Source organism: Acanthopagrus latus, chromosome 17 (assembly GCF_904848185.1).
Source record: "Acanthopagrus latus isolate v.2019 chromosome 17, fAcaLat1.1, whole genome shotgun sequence".
In the NCBI taxonomy this organism is placed as follows: Eukaryota; Metazoa; Chordata; class Actinopteri; order Spariformes; family Sparidae; genus Acanthopagrus; species Acanthopagrus latus.
The window spans coordinates 31,120,729-31,141,542 of record NC_051055.1 but is presented as its reverse complement, the minus strand read 5'-3'; the positions used below and the strand labels follow the sequence as shown (position 1 = coordinate 31,141,542).

Genomic DNA, 20,814 nt, shown 5'->3' with positions numbered 1-20,814 from the left:
AACAAGACATCTGATTGGCTGAAAGAAAAGACAGGCGGTTTTCTGGAGACGCTTCAGGTTCAGAGACATTCTTGTTTTATTTGACCTCAGACACAGAGTCTGTAAAAGAACCACTGTCTCCTCTGTGGTCACACAAACTGCGTGGACAGAAGTATGTGGACAGCCGGGTGCCGTTTAGCTCAGCTGGCAGAGCAGCGTCTCACGTACGGAGACTGTGTCCTCGCTGCAGAGGTCTCAGGTTCGAGTCCCGGCCGGGGGCCCTCTGCTGTGTGTCGCTCCCCGTCTCTCTCATCCTGCTTCCTGTCATGTCTTCAAACTGTTCTATCAATAAAGCCAAAAAAAAATCCAGCCACCCATTTTCTTCCTCTTATCTGGGGCCAGAGTCAGAACTGGCCTTATCCCTGCCAGAGCCGGGACGCCCAGACACTTTTTTTTTAGTTTTTTCATCAGGAACAGAGTCCTTCTGCTGGAGGTGGAGACACCAGATGTTTGTCTCCACATGATTTAACACATTCATCATGATTTAACTGGTTGACAGAAACAACAGATGGTTCAACAAATGTCTGAATGTTAGAGGAAACGCTCAGCGGACCTTCAGTCTGATTTGAATAATTTCCTCTCTTTAAGAGCTGTAAAGGAAATGATCAGATCCCCCTGCGGACATTACTGAGCGGCTGCAGCCATCAGAACCTCGGCCCGAGTGTTGGGTGTGTCTGTGGATCCACTTCACTGAGCATCATGTCAGATCTCACAGCCACACAGGATGGAGTCTGATGTTTTGTTCTCTGCAGCATTAATAATTAATAATCCTCATTACTTCAATGTTCTCAGTAATCATATAACATTCAGAAGTGAAGGTGATAAAAGGCTCAGTGGGCCTCGAGCTCTGACCTCCGACCTGCATGTGTCTGCTCACTTATCATTCATGATCATATGAGAGAAGATGAGGAATTAAAATCCTTTCACCGGTACCAGTCAGCACACACCGGTACCAGTCAGCACACACCGGTACCAGTCAGAACACACCGGCACCAGTCAGCACACACCGGCACCAGTCAGAACACACCGGTACCAGTCAGAACACACCGGCACCAGTCAGAACACACCGGTACCAGTCAGAACACACCGGTACCAGTCAGAACACACCGGTACCAGTCAGAACACACCGGCACCAGTCAGCACACACCGGCACCAGTCAGAACACACCGGCACCAGTCAGCACACACCGGCACCAGTTCGCACACACCGGTACCAGTCAGAACACACCGGCACCAGTCAGAACACACCGGCACCAGTCAGAACACACCGGTACCAGTCAGAACACACCGGTACCAGTCAGAACACACCGGCACCAGTCAGCACACACCGGCACCAGTCAGAACACACCGGCACCAGTCAGCACACACCGGCACCAGTCAGAACACACCGGCACCAGTCAGAACACACTGGTACCAGTCCGCACACACCGGCACCAGTCAGAACACACCGGCACCAGTTCGCACACACCGGTACCAGTCAGCACACACCGGTACCAGTCAGAACACACCGGCACCAGTCAGAACACACCGGCACCAGTCAGCACACACCGGTACCAGTCAGAACACACCGGCACCAGTCAGAACACACCGGCACCAGTCAGAACACACCGGCACCAGTCAGAACACACCGGTACCAGTCAGAACACACCGGCACCAGTCAGCACACACCGGCACCAGTCAGAACACACCGGTACCAGTCAGCACACACCAGTACCAGTCAGAACACACCGGTACCAGTCAGAACACACCGGCACCGACGCTCTGGTAACACTGGACTTACAGCTGACCTCTGACTCCCCCTGCTGGACGGTATGAAAACACACAGCAGCTGAATCAGGAAGTTAAAGTCTGTTTTGTTTTGTTTAAGACAATAAAGGGGAACAGAGACACAGACATCACCAGTGGATCACAGAGTGCCTTTCATATGTTGATCAGATTGTGTCTTCAGGACAAAGTCAGTTTCTTCTCTCAGTTTGTCTCGTGTCGTCCTCTGACAGCAGCCTCGTCCACAGTGACATCAAGACATTTGATCTGATGTCAAACTGTCACTTACTTCCATCTGTGTCACATGGTCTGATCAGAGAGCAGCCACAGAATATATGAAACTGACACTGATTGACCTCCAACATCCATCCTGAACCCAGAGAGCCCGGCTGAAGGTCCAACACAGCTGAGGGATGAAAGTCCTGATGCTTCATGTTCCTTCACTGACAGTTTGAGCTTCACTGTGATTTGTTGACTTTAAATTCATGAGTGACGATCAGTCACATTTACAGTTACGTCCTGTCACTCGTACAACATGACACCAATGTGAAATCAGGCCCAAATGTTTCTCACCTGGACGTACCTGCAGGATTTATGACATCACGACTGGTTTAGAGCCAATCAGGGTCCAGTATGAAACGTACACAGGCACAAACACAGACACTTTACATTTCTACAGATTCTGTGGTGAGATGTGAACCACACAAATTAATATTCACAGCAGATCATTTTAATGTCTGGAGATATAACAAAAACAATAAAACAGACAAGTCCAAAATTAAACCTTTATTATACAAGTTTCACGTTTTTTTAATCTATTCAAACACAAATGAAGCATCCAGCTCTGCTCCTGCTTCTCTCTGATCAATCAGTTAACAGACGACGACACAAAACTCTGACAGGAAATACAACAGTTACATTTTTACAGCATCAACACGACCTGATGTTGAAGGACTTTTGTTCCTGAAAAATACAGAACAACACACTCAGCTTCTCTCATCACAATATAAGACCTGAGAATTCAACACAAACGACACTGAACGACTTCATACATGTTATATAATCTCTACAGATTAATATTAATGTGTAACGTGTGTTCTGTTGGGCCTGGTGCTGGAGTGAAGGGGAGATATGGAGCCAGACAGCTCAGATAAAAACAGCTCAACATCATTTGTGTCTTCATGGGGACTTTACATGTTGTTTGTTTTGGAATAATCTGGCGGACATCTTTGTAGTCCTGACCTCATGTGACATCTGAATGTTGCATCGTTAATTCTCTTTGTTTTGTGTCGACTTTTAGTTTGCTCCTCTTTCTACTGCTCTCTCTTAAAAACAGACCTTCACCCCCACAAGAAGTGTGAGTCAGCTACTTCCTGTCTTAAATGTTCTCAGACTACTTCTATGAATAACTCAGCTGAAGCTGCAGCTTCAGTTCACAACTTTTAAACAACCTTTAAACCTTTAAACCATCTGCGTCATGTTAACAGGCTGACAGACACGTTCACCTCAAGTCTTCAACAGTGTCATGATGTCATGAGTTTAGTTTGTAGTTAGCAGCTGCGATACTTCTGATAAACAGTAACTGACCCTGGATCTGTTCACACCACAGTGGAGTTGCACAACTTCCACATAATGTTGCTTTAAATAAGGGCAGAGCGAGAGGTGTGTGTGTGAATGTTAACAAAGACTTAGAAAGTGAAAAGAAAAGTTGCTCTCAGTGAGCAACTAGTGAAGCTCAACGTCGCCTCCAGCTGGACAGTCGGAGCGTCGCAGTCGATGATTTTCTCCCTCAACATGGAAACAGGAACACAAATGTCGACAGTTGGAGGGACGGCTGTTTGTTTCTTCTTCCTCAGAGACTGAATGTAACTAAATACATTAGTACTGTTGTCACTCAGTCGATCTGAAACGACCTGGACACAGATGTTGACAGACGAGATCACGTTTAAAGTTTTCTTTTAGGAAACATCTGCAGGATTCTGAGACTTTGATCGGCAGCAGCACGAGTCCTTTCTACTGTCACTGTGCTCAAAGAGATTATTAATATTGATGATGCTGCTCTGATAAAAACTAAATGGGAGAAAGAAACAGGCACTGAGATCTCAGTTAGTCAATGGAAATAAATATTAGAGGGTGTTCATCAGTGCTCTCATAATAAGAAGTGTTGCTTAATCTAATAAAAAGTTTAACTGAGAGTCGTTTTCCAGAATAAACCTGAACTTCCCCCACAGAGAGAAAGTCAAGAGTTTGACTCAAGTTTGTCCTCCGTTACGTTCATTTATGTATATCATTGTATATGTATACATATACATATTTCAATTAGCATCCATAGATTAACAAGTGAAAAGAGTTAGCAGAGACTGAAAGCTAGCAAGAAAACATAACTAATCACGTCTTAATTACAAAAATACACGATCATGTAACACTATTCGTGTATTGTTATATTATTATTATTATTATTATTATTATTATTATTATTATTATTATACTCACAGATAAATATTCTCCAAAGCAAAAGGCCTCCAACAATATTATTCAGCAGTCTGTTTAGCCGTCTGTGCGTCTTTTACACCCGAGCATGAGAACTGAGCATGCAACAGAAAATACACAGCACAGCTGGACTTGACGAGCCGAGCGCTCACTCTGACATGGTTTCTTTTAGACCTGCTTACAAGTTAACTTATGAACTTTAACTTAACATTTTAACTTTTTAACCCTCAAGGACAGTACAGTCACACAGAGTAAAAGTGGGGTTTATATTATAGAAATGAAAAACCTTTCTTTCTGGAGCAGCAGATGATTCCTGCACACAGCAGCAGCAGGACGATGAGGCCACACACACTCAGAGTTATGATCAGAGTATTATCAGCTGGATATCTCCTCTCTGCTCCACCCAGCATGTTCTCCACCCTGCAGGTGAACACCTCCCCCTCCACGTACGGCACAGAGCTGGACAGCTTCTCCAGGTTCACCTCAGAGGTAAAGACCTGGTCTGTCAGCAGGCCTCTGGAGGCTGACAGCCAGGTGATGCTGGGCGGCGGGTTGCCCTCCACCTCACACTGCAGCCTGCGGGTGGTGCTGTCTGAGCTCGGCTCAACCACAGAGAGGCTCAGGATCTGAGGTTTAACTGGGACAAATCATCAAAACTCAGTATGATGAGACAGTCGAGCAGAGTGTGGGACTTAAAAGTGGAAAGTCAAACTGCTCAAACCTAAAAAACTCAAGCTTAAAATTCCATTGGGTTTCAAAATACAGACACTTGTTGGAAGGTTTGACGAGGTGCAGCATACAGCAGCTGTATGACCTGTTTGTGTGGGTCCGGTTTAAACTCAGGTTTCTTATTTGAGGAACGCTGATTTAAAGGCTGGTGTTGGTGTGCAGGTTACAGGACTAATATTGGCCAAACACTATTTCATTTATTTGTCTCATAGAATCAGATTAATGAGCTGCAACTGCTGAATGTAGCCGCGACATCAGAAAGTATTTGATTTACCTCTTTTACATGAAATAAAACATGAACCCAGAGGAGGTCCAGCGGCTGTGGACCTGAACTCTGATCAGTGAGACAGATCTTACCTGTAACACGAAGACGTGTCTCTCCTTGTTGATTCTGCCTCCAGCCGTCCAGCTCCACTCTGCAGAAGTACGGCCCGCTATCAGCCACATGAACCTTCCTTATGACCAGGGACAGATCTCCCTGTCGAGGATCTCCCCTCAGGGAATGTTTTAATTCAGAACCTGAACAGTCTTTGAGTTCCTCCATGGAGTCATTTCTTACCGAACACTTGAAGAACGGGAGAGCGTTTGTTTCTCTGGCGATCCATTTCACAGTGATCGGTCCGGAGTAGTCCTGCTGTCTGGGATGGGTGAAGGAGCAGCTGAGGACGGCGTCCTCTCCTCTGGGGACAGAGACCACCGGAGACACCTTCATGTCCCAGGAAACTGAGAGAGACCCTGAAGAGGAGGATCACATCAGCATGAGTCGAGACTGATTTCAACTAATCTTGAGTTGTTTCTATAAAAACCTTTTTAGGTCTAAAGATTTTCTGGACAACTCGTCCTGAATAATGTTCAGGATCAGTTTTCTCGTCCTACTCAGGCTGTGATACCACCCCGGTCCTCGGCCGTGTTGGGATGGTACTTTGTGGTTCTGGCCATACAGAGTTTAGCAGCTTCCGTGTTCATCACACGACCCAAACAACTTTTCATCCCGAGCACCATCATCGTGAGGAAGGTCATCAAACTGTGACTATAATCTTTTCTACGTTTAGCTTCATTCTGTCCAGCAACACTTGTGAAGTCTAGAGGAGTCGTGTGGTTAGAAAAGAGGTGTGAGGACGATCGCAGAGGATTTTTTCATTGTGTGCTCCCACTGAGCGACTCTGTTGGGACTGAACAGGACAAGTTTAAGTCAAGTCAAGTTTACAGCGCGGCTGTATCGAGGGTAACGCTGGTCAATGTGTCAGTTCACACTGACATTTCCTCAACTAGTTTGTGATGGTTTGAGATTAAATGTGGTTCAGACGTTCATGCTCCCCTCAGGATGAACAGTAACAACTGTGGTGATACAGTAACAAGATTTATAACCAAAAGCCTGCAGAACTGATGATAATCTGCAGGTTTCAGTCGGTCAGACTCAGCGACTATCTGACTCTTAACTAAGATAACGACTTAATAATTGACTTCTCTGTTTTAAAGAAGAAATGATCTTACCTGAGATGATCATCGTCAGAATGAGACAGAAACACTGCTGCCACATTCTCAGACTGATTAGACAGAAGTGACAGAAACTCCAGAGAAGCTGAGCGACGACTGAAATAGTAAATACAGGAAGTTCTGTCCAATGAACAGAAGTGAGACACGTCACACTGAGACAGCAGAGTTCTAGTTTGTTTGACTTAGTTTATTCAATGTTTTCTGTATTTGATGTTTGAGTTTATATTACACAGTACAATCATATAAATAGAAGAAGAAGAAGAAGAAGAAGAAGAAGAAGAAGAAGAAGAAGAAGAAGAAGAAGTCACAGTTGCTCTTTTAAATACATTTTCATTTTTCAACTGTTGTTCTGTCCAGAATCCTCAAACACTCGATCCACCTGGATGAAAGTTTCTTTGCAGCACGAACAAACTTCACAGCCTTTTGTCTTCTGAACGTCGGTGTGGTTTTCACACCACAGACTCATCGACAAGAGGGAGTCACACGAGAATGACACGATGCAAGACAAAAACAGGAAGAGAGAGAAAATAAAAGAGGTGAGAAGACGGATGATGACGTCCGGACAGGAAGATTATTTCTGCACTTCTGAGCTTCAGGCTGCAGAACCAGTTCGACAGATGAAGCATCCAGCTCTGCTCCTGCTTCTCTCTGATCAGTGTCAAAACTCTGACAGGAAATACAACAGTTATATTTTTACAGCATCAACACGACCTGATGTTGAAGGACTTTTGTTCCTGAAAAATACAGAACAACACACTCAGCGTCTCTCATCACAATATAAGACCTGAGAATTCAACACAAACGACACTGAACGACTTCATACATGTAATTTACAGGAGACTCTATAGATTATTACTAACAAACAACCTGATACCAGAAGATTAAAACAGACGAGATGAGTCAGTAAACTTGTCTTCGATCTGAACAGAAGAACAGTGTCGATCCTTAAAGCTTCACTCACTGACGGCTGCAGGCAACAGAGAGGAAACAGATGATTCTTCGCTCCTCGCTGTCTACTGAACGTTGACGGGAGAATAGACGACACCTGAAATAAAAAAGTTTATTAATATAACAACAAATCTATTTTGGATTTTTGAACAAGGTATTTTTGAAGTGAAGCTGCTGAACCTCCGGGCGACAGAGCAGCTTCACTCCATAAACACTTTGTTCTGGATTGATTCTCATGTGCAGCGTAAAATAACTCGACCTACAGTTTCAGTTTGCAGTCTGGTTCGTAAAATAAATCAATTAACTCTGAAGCTCTAAATAAAATAAATCATAATCAGGCACAACTTCACAATCACGTGGCTGCTATGAAAAGAGTTTAACTCTCAGAACAAACGACTCTTCCTGAACAGGAAGTGGGACCGACGCTGTCCTCCATCTTGTAGCTCTCTGTTCTGTGTGATGCTACAGTGTGAACTCACCTTCCTCCTCCAGGTGTCGTGAGTTTGAGCTTTTCAGACTCTCATGTTGAGCTGTGAAGAGAAGAAACATCCTGTGATGAAACGTGAAGCTGCTCACAGAACCACAGCTGCTTTCTTTACACGCCGGCTCTTCTTTTGCAATTCAAAGCACTTTGATTTAAATCTGGAGTCAAATTATTGTGAACAGCAGCTTTTCTTTTTGAGCGCTTTTTCTCTACAGGTGGAGGTAACAAAGTACAAATACTTCATTTCTCTCCTGCAGTACATGTTTCATGTCTGTGTCCTCTGAGTCTCTGTGTGACTTCTCCTCTCTACACCTGAACTTTCTCCTCCTCTCAGCTTCACAACAGCCTCGTTACTTTAGTTTGATGCATCTGAGGTGAATTCTGGATTCTTGTTATTTCCCAACATCAGCAGACTGATGTGGACCAATCAGACGCAGCGAGACGAGACAAAGACGTAAAAGCCGTAAGAAGCCGTAAACAGACAGAGAGGGAGGCTGGAATGTGGAGAAAAGGCGTGTTAGTGTCTCGTATCTGCAGAGAGTTTCTGATTTTCTCTCTTTGTTGCTGCTCGGGACGCTTTACCAACCCAACATGTGTCTATTTGACGTCCTGGGAATGAGACTCAACAATCAACTGTCTCTGTGGTGCGTTCAGGAACAGCTGGGACAAATCCTACTGATTCTACCTTTAACTTTAATAGTCTTTGAATTCTATTAATACGACGTGAGCTTCAGTTAGCTTTGAGCACAAATGTCCTTCAGAGGGAGACTTTTTACTCTGATACTCTGAGTCCATGTCAGAGCCTGAACTCTGTTACTGTGCTGGAGGAAACAAGCTGGATCAGAACTTCTACTGTCACCAGAGTCTGTTTGTACAAAAGTACCTGAACTTCTACTGGAGGACAGACTGTGAGGATGACTGGTTGTTTCCAGAACAGTTGAAATGTTTTTCTCATTCATTTAAAAACTTTAAGGGTCCCGCTGATAACAAAGTTAATATTAAGTGTCATTCCTCGTTAACTCAACTCGTTAAGTACTGAAGCTTTGTGATCGCAGGATGTTCATCATCATACTGAAGCTTCAGTATTTGACTATTTTCATGAAGCCTTAGTGAAGAAAGCATCTTTGGGAGGAGGACTTACTCGTTGGACTGACTGTGGTGTAAACCAGCTGAAGCTCGCCGTCAACCTGCAGCCGACGACTCAACACTTCAACATGAAAACAGAAACAAGAACGAGGTTTTACATCTGAACTGTACTGTGGTCAAGTACAGTTCTGAGGTATGTGAGATGATCGACACCAATTTATTTACAAGTTATAACCAATAATAATAATAATGACAGTGAATGTGATGGTCTGATGTCTGATTGGCCTCATAGAGACGAACATCAACGTCTTTGTGTCGTTTCCTCATTAATATTCAAAGTATTAAGATTCTGAGCTCTTTAAAAGTGGCGTGTTGTTTCCACCTTCAGACACTTTCAACCATTGATCGACTCGTTAACACTTATACACTTATTATATATATATACAGAGATTCTACTCTTGTGTTTGACGAGGTCACAGAGAACAAAACTTCAGAGGAAAGTTCAGAAGCTGAAAACAGATTTGCTTTTGACACCGCTGTCAGTTCAGAATGTGTTTAAAAAGACTAAACAGGAAACTAGACCAGCAGTTCTTCTTTCTGAGGGTTTCTGGTGATTAATCTGAGTTCCTCCTGTGGTGGAAATGATCCTGATCATAATAATAATGTGATGACTTTGCAGCCGCTCACCTCGTCTCCTCCTGCAGCAGATGATTCCTGCACACAGCAGCAGCAGGACGATGAGGCCACACACACTCAGAGTTATGATCAGAGTATTATCAGCTGGATATCTCCTCTCTGCTCCACCCAGCATGTTCTCCACCCTGCAGGTGAACACCTCCCCCTCCACGTACGGCACAGAGCTGTACAGCTTCTCCAGGTTCACCTCAGAGGTAAAGACCTGGTCTGTCAGCAGGCCTCTGGAGGCTGACAGCCAGGTGATGCTGGGCGGCGGGTTGCCCTCCACCTCACACTGCAGCCTGCGGGTGGTGCTGTCTGAGCTCAGCTCAACCACAGAGAGGCTCAGGATCTGAGGTTTAACTGGGACAAATCATCAAAACTCAGTATGACGAGACAGTCGAGCCGAGTGTGGGACTCAACATTCAACATCTGTGGAGAAATATCAGTGCTGAGAGCAAATATGGATCCACAAGTATTAAGGTTTTTATCTGTGCCTGTGTTTATGTCTTGTTGTATAATTCAGGTAAAATTATCTGTCTGCCAAGTTTTGAGACTGTAATCAACATTAAACTTGCAGCAGGATTTCATAAACTCAGATGTGTCTCGGCTCAGAATCGTCCACATTTTAAATCTCAGTACAGAATCAGATAAACAGACGGATCCAGGAATCTTTCACACTTTGGGATTTTTGATTTTATTTTGTCAGTTTCTCTGGGAATAATTCTTCTCTTTTATTTCAGTTGGAAGCTGAAACACAGTGAACCCAGAGGAGGTCCAGCGACTGTGGACCTGAACTCTGATCAGTGAGACAGATCTTACCTGTAACACGAAGACGTGTCTCTCCTTGTTGATTCTGCCTCCAGCCGTCCAGCTCCACTCTGCAGAAGTACGGCCCGCTATCAGCCACATGAACCTTCCTTATGACCAGGGACAGATCTCCCTGTCGAGGATCTCCCCTCAGGGAATGTTTTAATTCAGAACCTGAACAGTCTTTGAGTTCCTCCATGGAGTCATTTCTTACCGAACACTTGAAGAACGGGAGAGCGTTTGTTTCTCTGGCGATCCATTTCACAGTGATCAGTCCGGAGTAGTCCTGCTGTCTGGGATGGGTGAAGGAGCAGCTGAGGACGGCGTCCTCTCCTCTGGGGACAGAGACCACCGGAGACACCTTCATGTCCCAGGAAACTGAGAGAGACCCTGAAGAGGAGGATCACATCAGGACCATCCAGTTCAGATCAGTTCAGATCTTCAGTTCATGACAGTTCAGAGTTATTTCAGCTCATTTCTAAATGTCTTAGTCTACGACGAATCAGGAGGAGAACCAGGATATCAAGACAGGTTCTGTTGGTGTCGCTGTCAGAGTTTGATTCAGTCAGTCCAATAACATTGTGAAAGTCTAGAAAAGCTGCATGATTCAGTTATATTATGTCCGTTCACGTTAGCCGGGTGCTAAACCCAACACACATCTTAGACACTTTTATTTCAGCCTGGAAGTGAAACACACAGGAACTAATCAACCGATAATGTTGGGGAGGAAGTGGTCGACTCATCAAGCAGGAAATCTTTACATTTCAATGATTTATCAGATTCTCTACGTTTCCCATCCTGAGCAGGAAGTCACAGGAACATGGCCGCCGGGTGGGTCAGGGTTAGTGGTTCAGACGTGTGGTCGCGACATCACAACTCTTCTGACCAAAACACTTTTAGACCTAATCACATCCCGTCAGCCTCGACAGAACTCTGTGTTTAGCACATGTTAGCATGCTAACATACCAAATAAACAGCAGGTCTAATGTTGGCTTGATATTAGCATGTTAACTTGTATACTGACATCAGCATTAGCACAGCCTGACAGCCTGTTAGTCTGGTCAATCTATGTGTTAATCTGGAGGAGTTTGAAAGACATTTACCAAGCATGAGTTGCATTATGGTCGGTTCACTAACAAACCACACGTTACAGTCTGAAATCAGTCGTCTCGTCCCACCTGAACACAGAGGAAAAGATCTCACCTGTGATGATCGCTGACAGAATGACACAGAAGCAGTCGGTCTGCTGCCACATCCTCAGGCTGAAGTCCTCAACTCCTCAAACTAAACCAGCAACCACAAGAAATCCTGTAAGAGGAAGTCAGAAGGAACTAAAAATATCCTGTTACTGTGACAGAAGTGAGAGCTGACGCACTGACGCAACCTGAGGTGCTCGTACTGACAGAGAGAAGTTGAGGTTAAAACACTTCACAGCACGACACCAGCAGGTTTAAACTCCACTGTGAGAGAAAATACCATCTTTAAACAGCATGAAGATACACTGACGCTGCTGCTCTGTGATCCAGACACCAGAGACGTTACAGTCGCTGTCTCAGATTCATTCTACACACATGAAGCAGTTCGTGTCTCGTGAGTGAACAAACTGTTGGACGTCATTGTGAGTAGAAGATAAATACCGAAGATGTTTGAGAAACCCAGAAGGTCCCTGAAGCTGTGAGGGTTTGGTCAGAATCCTCTGAAGCACCTGGACGGAAAATAACAAGGTGAAACAACGATGGCTACCTGTCGGTTACCTGGACACTAAACTAAACATCTGATCAGGTTCTGATCCGGAGCCGTTCAGCGACTCAGAGCTCAGAGACGACTTTGTAACTTGTGGGATTAAAAAGGTGATTTCTCTTCACTCCTGTTGATCAGCCTGACTGCAGCAGTGATCCAGAGCGGACCTCCAGGTTCTGTTCTGTTCTGTTCTGCTGACTGGAGCTGGAGGGGAACTGGACTTTACTTCATGAACGTAACGTTACAGAGAGGAGACAGAGAACCAGAACCAGAACCAGAGTCTCTGTTGAGTGCTGACTTCACTCAGAGCTTCACCTGAAGACTTTTGTTCTGGTTCTGTTGGGTCTGGGTCTCAGACCTCCTTCCTCTCTGACTCTCCTGAAGTTACAGACGACAGATGAAACTCAGCGTCACCTCGAGGACTCTGGAGGATTTCTCTGCTCCAACGTTGTTGGAAACATTCAGGAGAATTTTACACAATTCAGTAAAATACAGAACAAAGAAACTTCACACTGCAGTTTATATCAGCAGAGAGTGAAACAGATGAAGAGTCGAACATTAAAGCTCAAAGACTGTGAAACATTTCTTCACTGGAGTCAGAAAGTCAGAAAAAGCCTTGTTGATTCTCTTCAGCTTCTTTTTATTGGCGGTTCGTTGAGTTCAGAGATCTTCAGCTTCACACATTCAGTCCAACTGATACAAAACAGACATGAAGGAAGTAAAACACAAGACGGAAACACACACACACACAGTGCAGTGAGGTACTGAGTCACATGAATGACACACACACACACACACACACACACACACACACACACACACACACACACACACACACACACTTCGCTGAGTTGTTTCTCCAGCAGTCTCATCATGGACGTCCGGCTGGTCTGCAGCACCTTGAGTCTGCTGTTACCTGTTATAGGAGGTGAGCTCACACACACACACACACACACACACACACACACACACACACACACACACACACACACACAGAGCTCACCTTAGCATCGTCTGTCTGAGGACCAGGAACAATGTCCAAGGGTGGGTCCCCACAAGCATAGCAATACACACACACACACCTGAAATAGCCTTTAAGTTAAATTTGTTTTATTAGATTCATTTAAATCAAATCTGCTGAACATCAAACGTTGCTGTTGTTATTGTTAAATCAGTGAACACAGTAAGTGATACGATCATTGATTTTGTGTCCATGTGATCATTTCATGGCTCCTTCAGTCAGTTATTATCAGACCTGCTGCTGGAACATTTCTCCGTCAGACGAGATGAAATGATCCTTTATTATTCTCATCACTGGGCTTCAGTAGAAACGTTCGGTATGAATACTTGAACACTTGGTTTTATGATTCTTTCTACTGTCAGCCAGATGTTTTTCTTCACTACATCAGTTTTAGTTACGAGTCACTTCGTTCTGTCAGGTGTAAACTCCAGATGTGTTGATGCTGAATGTCTGTGATGAGCTGAAGTCTGAGGTGTTCATGATTCACACCTACAGCAGGAGTCCGGCCAGCTGATCTCCTCAGCTGATGTGATTCCCTCAAAGCACAACAAACACAAGTGGCTTTCTTTCAACTTTCTTTCTCCAAATCCACCAAAACTACAGACACATTCACACAATGTATAAAGACAAAGTTAGCAACAATAAAAGCATTCGCAGTATTTGGAAAACTGCTTATCAAAGGAAAAACAAAGACTAAAGAAACATAAGTTACTTCGTTGGCTTCAAATAAGGGAATTATCTTTGATTCTTACCAGTTGCTACTTAGCATGTTTGTGAACACATGTTCACTGCTGGCTTCTCCCTTCTATCCCCTGCAGGAAGAACAGCGCAACTGGATTTCAAAATAACAGTAGCTGTTTCACAATAAAAGCTATCTCTTAAAATAATATATTACAAACAACTGTTACATGCATCATGATCCTTTAGTGCAACTGTGATGTCAAAGTTACGTCCACTGAAAGTGTTTTAGTCTCTGACAGGCTGAAGTCGTTATTCAGAGTCTGAAACAAGAAAAGACACGTTCTGTTAAATATTCAGATGCTTTGTGTCATCAGAAACTAAAGTCTCACTCTGAAGCCTTGTGAGCTGAAATAAATCCTCACTGTTCAAACTCTGACTCATGTTTCCACCATCGTCTTCCCGCAGTGACGCAGCTCTCACCAGATTTCAGAGCCAGACTTCTCCTTGAACGAGACCAAAGATCTCTCTGTAGGAGTCGTTTCTGTGATGTTTCAGATTTCAGCCCATCAGAAATAAAATCCCTTTTAGCAGATTTTACTTAACTGGTCACAGTTGCACCAAAGGATGATGTTGCAGCCACTGCAGATCTACTGGACTGACTCAAAACTGCTGGTGAATATGAATCATTCACTGACTCAGACGTGTAAATATAGAGCCCCAGTTTAAAATCCTGGAATCTCCCTTTAAGCTAAAATCACAAACATCTGATATAAAAACACTTACAGAGAACATTTTACTGAAACTTCAGTTCTTTTGTTTTTCACACAATAATAAATTAAAGTTGTGAATTTAAACAGTGACTCTCCTTCAGTAGCTCTCAGCTCTGGAGATGACGGCTGGTCCACGACGGTGCAGCCGGAGGTTCGAGCCATCGAGGGCTACCCGGTGGTGCTGCCCTGCACCTTCAGCCACCCGCAGCACTCCCAGCATACCTCCCTGCAGGTGGTGTGGCGTCTGGGCCACGGCCAGGGAGCCACCGTCCTGTACCGCTGCTCCAGCCGAGTCGGAGCCCCCACCTGCGAGCCGGGGCCCCAACAGGACCAGCGCTACCGGCTGGAGGGCAACCCGAGGGAGCACGACCTGTCCCTGCGCATCAACAGCGCCACCCTGCAGGACAACGGACGCTACTACTGCCGGGTGGAGGTTCAGGGGCGAGAACACGTCAGCTTCGAGGACAAGATGGGAACCAGACTGAGAGTGGAGGGTACGATTACACAGACAGAAACAACTGAAGCTACACTCACACTGAGGCGCTACAAGTATGTGGAGCAGTAAAGGTGCAATTCAAAAATTCAAAAGCTCAAACTATTAACAGAATAAAGAAGAAGTTAAGAAATAACAGTTTGAAGTTATAACGTCTGTTTTGTTCCTGAGATATATACTGAAGTAAGCATGCTAGCCAGCTAGCCACAGCTCATCACGGTCCAAAGCTACTGTGCTAACAAACCTCCTCTGCTTGCTCCTCTGGTTTGGAGTTTGCATTGGAGGCCAGTTCTTACATACTGCACCTTTAACAAGCTGATGAAAGCTACCACCAGGGGGCGACTGTGGTGTTTCCTCATGTGATTTCCTGTCTGTGCTGCAGCTCCTCCAAAGATTCTGGCTCTGTCGGTGGAGGGCAGCGAGCAGTCCGGCTACAGAGCCATATGTCGGGTCCAGGGCTCCCCGCTGCCGGACGTCCAGTGGCTCGGCCCGGACGACCTGCTGGAGGGTTCTCCTGATGGTCCGGTGGCTCAGGGCTCGGCGGCCCAATACCACACCGTCAGCCAGCTGAGAGACGTGGAGCCGGGTCATCAGTACACCTGCAGCGCCTCCAACCCGCTGGGCAAAGAGGAGTCCACGCTGTACGTCCTGACCCCCCAACCGCCACTATCAGTGACGGCGGCCTCGCCTCCTCTCCTGCTCCTCCTGTCTGTGTCTCTGGGCGCAAAGGTGGTCCTGCTGGTGGGGGTGGGGGTGTGGGTGGTGCAGGGTGGAGGTCTGCAGGGAGTCGGCTGCTGGTGGAAGTAATTCTAAATGATTTATTTTGATTTATATAATGGTTAATAACACTATAACATAGTCGTATGCAGAGTGAAGCGTTGATATTTGCTGTATAAACACACATCAAATGATCATTTAGTAAAACACTGTTGTAAAATGTCTTCATGTCAGAAGTTCCAAATACTGAACATTAACAAACATTAAAAATGACCTGAACAACTACAACTACATGACAGTGTGTTATAAACTGTTTATATATGTTTAAAAAATTACAGATTAGATAATAATCTACTAATTTAATGTATTAACAAGGACCTGATGAAATTATAAAGATGTTTAATCAAAATAAATACTGTCCTTCGCAGAGACCAATGTAATGAATAATAAACCATTATGCAATCAGAAATGATGATGTAGTTTCTTTAGAGGACACTACAGAGACGGTGGTGTTGCTTTGAATTTAGATGAGTTTTAATCTGAAGTTGATATTTATAAAAGAGCAAAGTGTTGCTTCATTCCTATTCCTTTCATAATAATAATCAGGATGTTGTGCAGAAATTATGTCTGTAAATTGAAGCTTCCCTCAAAATACATTTAAAAAACACGAAACTCGTTGATGCTTAAAGCTTCTACAAGGAGCTTCAGTTTGTGTTGATTCTGGCGCCTCCTGTGGACAGAAGCGGTATGAACACCTTCACCACCTGCTGCGTGCACAAGCATCTGTTGAGCTGCTGAGGTGGAGCCCAATTAATCCGCTGATGACTTCCTCCATGAATTGACTGATTGTTTGTTCAGTAAAAGTAAAACTTCACAAACAGTTAAATTTATAACAAAACATCATCAGGTTTAATTATCTACTCATAATTAAACAGTTCCTCAAATCTGTACTCCTCTTAATTACAGCACTTTAGTAAATAAACTACTTAGTTACACTCATATTAGTCAGTGTTGAATCTGTAACAACAGTGGTGCAGATTGTGTTTTCGACTGTGTGTCTTATGAAAGCAGCACAAACACAAATATTAATATTGTTGTTTGAATGTTTGTTGAATGGGAGGGAATAAAACACAACACCAGTCCAGTTTCACACACAGTTTAATCGTACCGTCAGTTACATCAAAGATAAACTGAGTTTGTTTTATGTGATAAAACAAACTCAAGCACCTTTTGAGTAAAGACCTCAAAAATAATGCGTATCAACAATCAGTGAATTCAAATGTACAACCGCACTGCCCGCAAAACCAAGAAGCATTAAGAAGCCTGGGTCTAAATATCCACTTCAAACTGATCAAGACCAAAATCTTTTCTGACATTTACTATGATATATAAACTAGTATCATGTCATATAAATGAGTCACTATAATGTATAAAGCTGCTGGCTGATGACAGGTTGTTGAAAACAAGCTAGCTAGTGATCAACAGCTAACCTGGGCTAAAGTTAGCTTATTTTTCTGTTACTGAAAGAAAACAAACCTCATCAAACTACATGGCAAACAAAACTTTTCTGAAGGCGTGTTTCAGCCATCAGCAACATCTTTTAAGCTTAGTGGTTCCCACAGACAAACAGATCACATTTAAGTTTAATAGGAAACTGAAGAGTTGACTGAAGTTTGTCTGGGTATCGAGCTTGCTTAACTACTGTTACTATCATTGGAGTATTACTGTAGCTAGCTAGCTTGTGCGCTAGCTTCCGGTCAGTATAATCGCACATTGATTCATTTCTGGGGTGATGGGGGACATTAAATCTGGTGATGCATTTTTTCAAAATCAAGAATGGGTCCACGAGCAAACCTCATCGGCCACATGGCTAACAGTGACATTCAGGTTTTAGCTAACAACAGCTAACAACACGGCTGAAGTCATTTGCCATTCTTTTTAGGCTTTTTTGATGTTTTCCATTTGTAATTCTAGACTGTAATATTACTGAAATAACTTTAAAATGTTATTCTAATAATCTTATTATCAGAAAAAGGATTAGTAAATGCAAAATATTAGCTTGAGGACATTGCACCACTTCATGTTTGCCTGCCTGGTTTTGAAGAGTGTTGTTCGTGTTTCCCATCCCGTTTCTCTGCCGGATCGTCCCACTACAAGATGACGGGGTCTCTGTAGCAGATGGGATGGGCTTTCCTGCAGCAGTTCTCGTCGCTCCAGGCAAACCTTGTGCTGCTTTCCAGACTCATGATAGCACACTGGCCATCATCCTCTGTGCCGGGCTCGCCCTCTCCCCAGTTGGTTTCATTGACCGAGTCCCCGTTCAGCCAGTACCACTCCCCAGTCTGTGAGCTCCGACGCATGCCAAACCACACGTGCGACAGGCTGTCATCCTTGACCTGCATAATTTTGTTGTAGATATGGCTCTGGAGTTGAGCCCCGGGGAAGCTCATCAGATCCAAGTTGTTGTCACTGCAGTACTTCAGAGATTCTCGCCAGCCGTCTGCCACTTCTCCAATTTTTAAGACCTCTGGAGACACGATGCAACCCCTGAAGTCTTTCAGATGAAACAGAACAGAGACAAACTGAAGTTAGAGCACATTTTTCAAGAAACCAGTCACTTTCAACCATTTTATGCTGGTGGAATTACAACAATTTGCCAACAGCTTGGCAGTCATAGCTCAAGTTTTTTGTCCAAAACAACCCTTCAGTGGACTTGTTGTTCAAGATATACAAAGGATTTTGTTAAGTACACCTGCCACCTGACAGAGGTAGGAACATCCAGCATGGGGAGCTGGTGTTAGTGTTAAAACACTTGACACATTGTGAAATATTCTCAACCCAAAAACTCAGGAGATTAATAGTTCAGAAAGACACACTCCTTATCATTCTCCTGCTCTGTTCAACTCAAACTGAAGGTGGCGGTCCTACCTGGGATTTTACTGATGATGGGTGCTGGGTTCCCAAACAGAGCACCTTTCCTAATTCCCACATAGTACACTGCCATTTTGGAGGTGCCAGTGTGCCAGATGACGTTCTTTCCCGAGGCCAGAGCAACATCTGTTGAGACAAAGTCCGTCCCGACCAGCTGCTGCCACTGTGGACTCTCCAAAGAAAGTTCTCCAACACGAACCCCATCAGTGAAATCCTTATGGACCAGGATCACAGCAAAGTTCTCAGTCTCTGCGATGGAGTTAATTATGGAGCAAGAACCAAAGTCTTTCTCAGGGATCAGGTTGAAGAATGCACCTGGACGGTAGAGGACGGCAGTGCCAGCTGTCTCGACCACCGGCGAGTTTGGATTGTAGGGTATTACGTGGTTGGATCCGCCCACTGACAGAAGCACACGTGTTTCGCTTTTGGCATCCTTGGCCAGAAAAGGAGGGATGTAGAACTTGAACTGTTCCTGTTTGTCTGGAGGCAGCCAGGTGTACAGCTGCCCACAGGTGCAGTTCTCCCTGATGGCACATGAGTGACCGAAAAGAACCGCCACCGGCTCATCGGCTTTCACAACTCGCGATACATCTTCTGTTGTTAGAGAGAGCTGAGCAATCTGGTGGGGCAGAAGTGAAACCGTCTCGGGCTCTGCATGTTTAACAGTTATCTTGTTGTCTTTCTCAGTGTTGATGACAATGAGTTTGAATGGGCTTCTCTCAGCTACAGTGCGTGTGACCATGTCTGCAGGATGACTGGTTCCTTCGATCACCGGTATCGGTGGGACGAGGTACTCTTTATCCAGTTTGTCATCAGGTCTTAAGAGTGTAGTCTGCACACTATCTTTTTTAAGGTAGACAGCATGGACAGTGATTAAGTTGTTGCTGGTAATTTGGAGAATTTTGGTAGATATGCCTGATCCCATGAGCTCCATTGTTGCCTCAGGTGCGTATTCCCAGGTCTCTCCAGAAGCCAGAGTCCTTGTTTCTGTATTGGAATAGACTTTGATGTTGACCTCTGTGTCTGGAAACAAGGCAGTGATTCTGATCTTGTTTTCTGGTGCATCAGGATGATAAAAGGCGATGTTCTCCGGAAAAGCCGCAATGAAATTCAGACCGGTGCTGTCTGCTGTGGATTCTGGGAATAGAGAAACATTCAGTCAGTTACCCAATAAAGATATTTCCTTCGTCACAACAATGGACATTGACAAAATTTACCGATACGATACTAAAAAGTACATTATCTGCACTGGATTCTCTTCAGTTCATGTAGCAATTAAATACTTGTGCTTTAATGAAGGTACAGAGGAGATTATGGGGAACAACGGTATCTGGGGAACTTTGAGCAGCTTCCATGTTCCTTCTTCACATTCTTGAGCAGTTTTTGTTGCATCGTTGTCCTGCTGCAATCAAGGAGTGATGGTCGTGGATTTATCTGCCAGCCTGGCTCCACTCTGTTGTCTTGACCCATCAGCCCGGCAGGGATTTGCATCTGCAATACATACTACCTGCCTGAAGGTGAGTCTTTAACTGACAACACTCTTGTCTTGAGTAGTGTTCAACAAAGCAGCTGTAAGCACTCGTCCTCCCCACCGCAGTACCAAAGAGCGCTCCACTGGTTCAGACGCAAGCATGAACTGTAAATTCTTCACAATAAAACTCCTCCATTATTTAGCTGTTTAAAAGCTTTTATTGTGAAACACAGATCAGGAAATGTTTCACCAACAGAAATTCCAAACAACAGAAACATCTGAAAGCAAACCAGATGAAAAATACAGCAGATATGTGAAAGGTTGAACAGAGAGAAACGTCTTTGACATGCAGCAGAGAGAAGGACGAAATGTAAAGACTCAAGTAAAAGCAGAAACACCTCAGGTGAAACACCGTTTACCTGAGGTCAGAGCTGCCAGCAGGAGCAGCAGCAGCTCAGGACTCATGACG

General features: G+C 44.4%; 4 protein-coding genes and 1 long non-coding RNA gene across 8 annotated transcripts in view; 1 reads left to right on the top strand and 4 right to left on the bottom strand.

The window, feature by feature from the left end:
• Positions 1–2,573: 2,573 nt before the first annotated feature.
• Positions 2,574–6,599, bottom strand: LOC119006852 (sialic acid-binding Ig-like lectin 15). The gene is made up of 4 exons (XM_037076001.1): positions 6,516–6,599; positions 5,379–5,756; positions 4,579–4,929; positions 2,574–3,715 (listed from the first exon to the last, which is right to left on the bottom strand). The coding sequence occupies exons 1-4, from the start codon at positions 6,559–6,561 to the stop codon at positions 3,693–3,695; spliced, it is 798 nt and encodes a 265-aa protein (XP_036931896.1). The 5' UTR covers positions 6,562–6,599; the 3' UTR covers positions 2,574–3,692.
• Positions 6,600–6,687: 88 nt separating this feature from the next.
• Positions 6,688–12,365, bottom strand: LOC119006851 (sialic acid-binding Ig-like lectin 15). 3 transcript variants are annotated; one of them, XR_005070910.1, is made up of 7 exons: positions 11,725–12,364; positions 10,534–10,911; positions 9,724–10,074; positions 9,092–9,157; positions 7,946–7,996; positions 7,480–7,563; positions 6,688–7,252 (listed from the first exon to the last, which is right to left on the bottom strand). XR_005070910.1 is itself a non-coding variant. In XM_037075999.1 (6 exons), the coding sequence occupies exons 1-6, from the start codon at positions 11,774–11,776 to the stop codon at positions 7,532–7,534; spliced, it is 930 nt and encodes a 309-aa protein (XP_036931894.1). In that variant the 5' UTR covers positions 11,777–12,363; the 3' UTR covers positions 6,688–7,531. The 3 variants fall into 3 exon arrangements, 2 of the variants coding, with proteins under 2 accessions (XP_036931894.1, XP_036931895.1); XM_037075999.1 differs by having other exon boundaries at positions 6,688–7,563; positions 11,725–12,363; XM_037076000.1 differs by lacking the exon at positions 9,092–9,157 and having other exon boundaries at positions 6,688–7,563; positions 11,725–12,365.
• A 159-nt stretch (positions 12,366–12,524) lies between these two features.
• On the top strand, positions 12,525–16,374 carry si:dkey-11p23.7 (V-set and Ig domain-containing protein). 2 transcript variants are annotated; one of them, XM_037074483.1, is made up of 3 exons: positions 12,525–13,189; positions 14,838–15,227; positions 15,609–16,374. In XM_037074483.1, the coding sequence occupies exons 1-3, from the start codon at positions 13,039–13,041 to the stop codon at positions 16,031–16,033; spliced, it is 966 nt and encodes a 321-aa protein (XP_036930378.1). In that variant the 5' UTR covers positions 12,525–13,038; the 3' UTR covers positions 16,034–16,374. The 2 variants fall into 2 exon arrangements, with proteins under 2 accessions (XP_036930378.1, XP_036930377.1); XM_037074482.1 differs by having other exon boundaries at positions 14,835–15,227.
• Positions 13,350–14,124, bottom strand: LOC119006108. Its single transcript, XR_005070674.1, has 2 exons — positions 14,035–14,124; positions 13,350–13,818 (listed from the first exon to the last, which is right to left on the bottom strand). It is a non-coding gene; the product is annotated as an uncharacterized LOC119006108 (long non-coding RNA).
• A 748-nt stretch (positions 16,375–17,122) lies between the features above and the next one.
• The window catches only part of LOC119006210 (IgGFc-binding protein), a 6,229-nt gene continuing 2,537 nt past the window's right edge, over positions 17,123–20,814 (bottom strand). Inside the window, exons 4-6 of the mRNA XM_037074690.1 lie at positions 20,765–20,814; positions 18,872–20,011; positions 17,123–18,497 (exon numbers count right to left, since the gene is read on the bottom strand). The exon at positions 20,765–20,814 is cut by the window's right edge and continues 36 nt beyond it. Coding sequence (XP_036930585.1) covers positions 18,094–18,497; positions 18,872–20,011; positions 20,765–20,814 — 1,594 coding nt within the window. The 3' untranslated portion in view covers positions 17,123–18,093. The remainder of the gene's footprint in view (positions 18,498–18,871; positions 20,012–20,764) is intronic.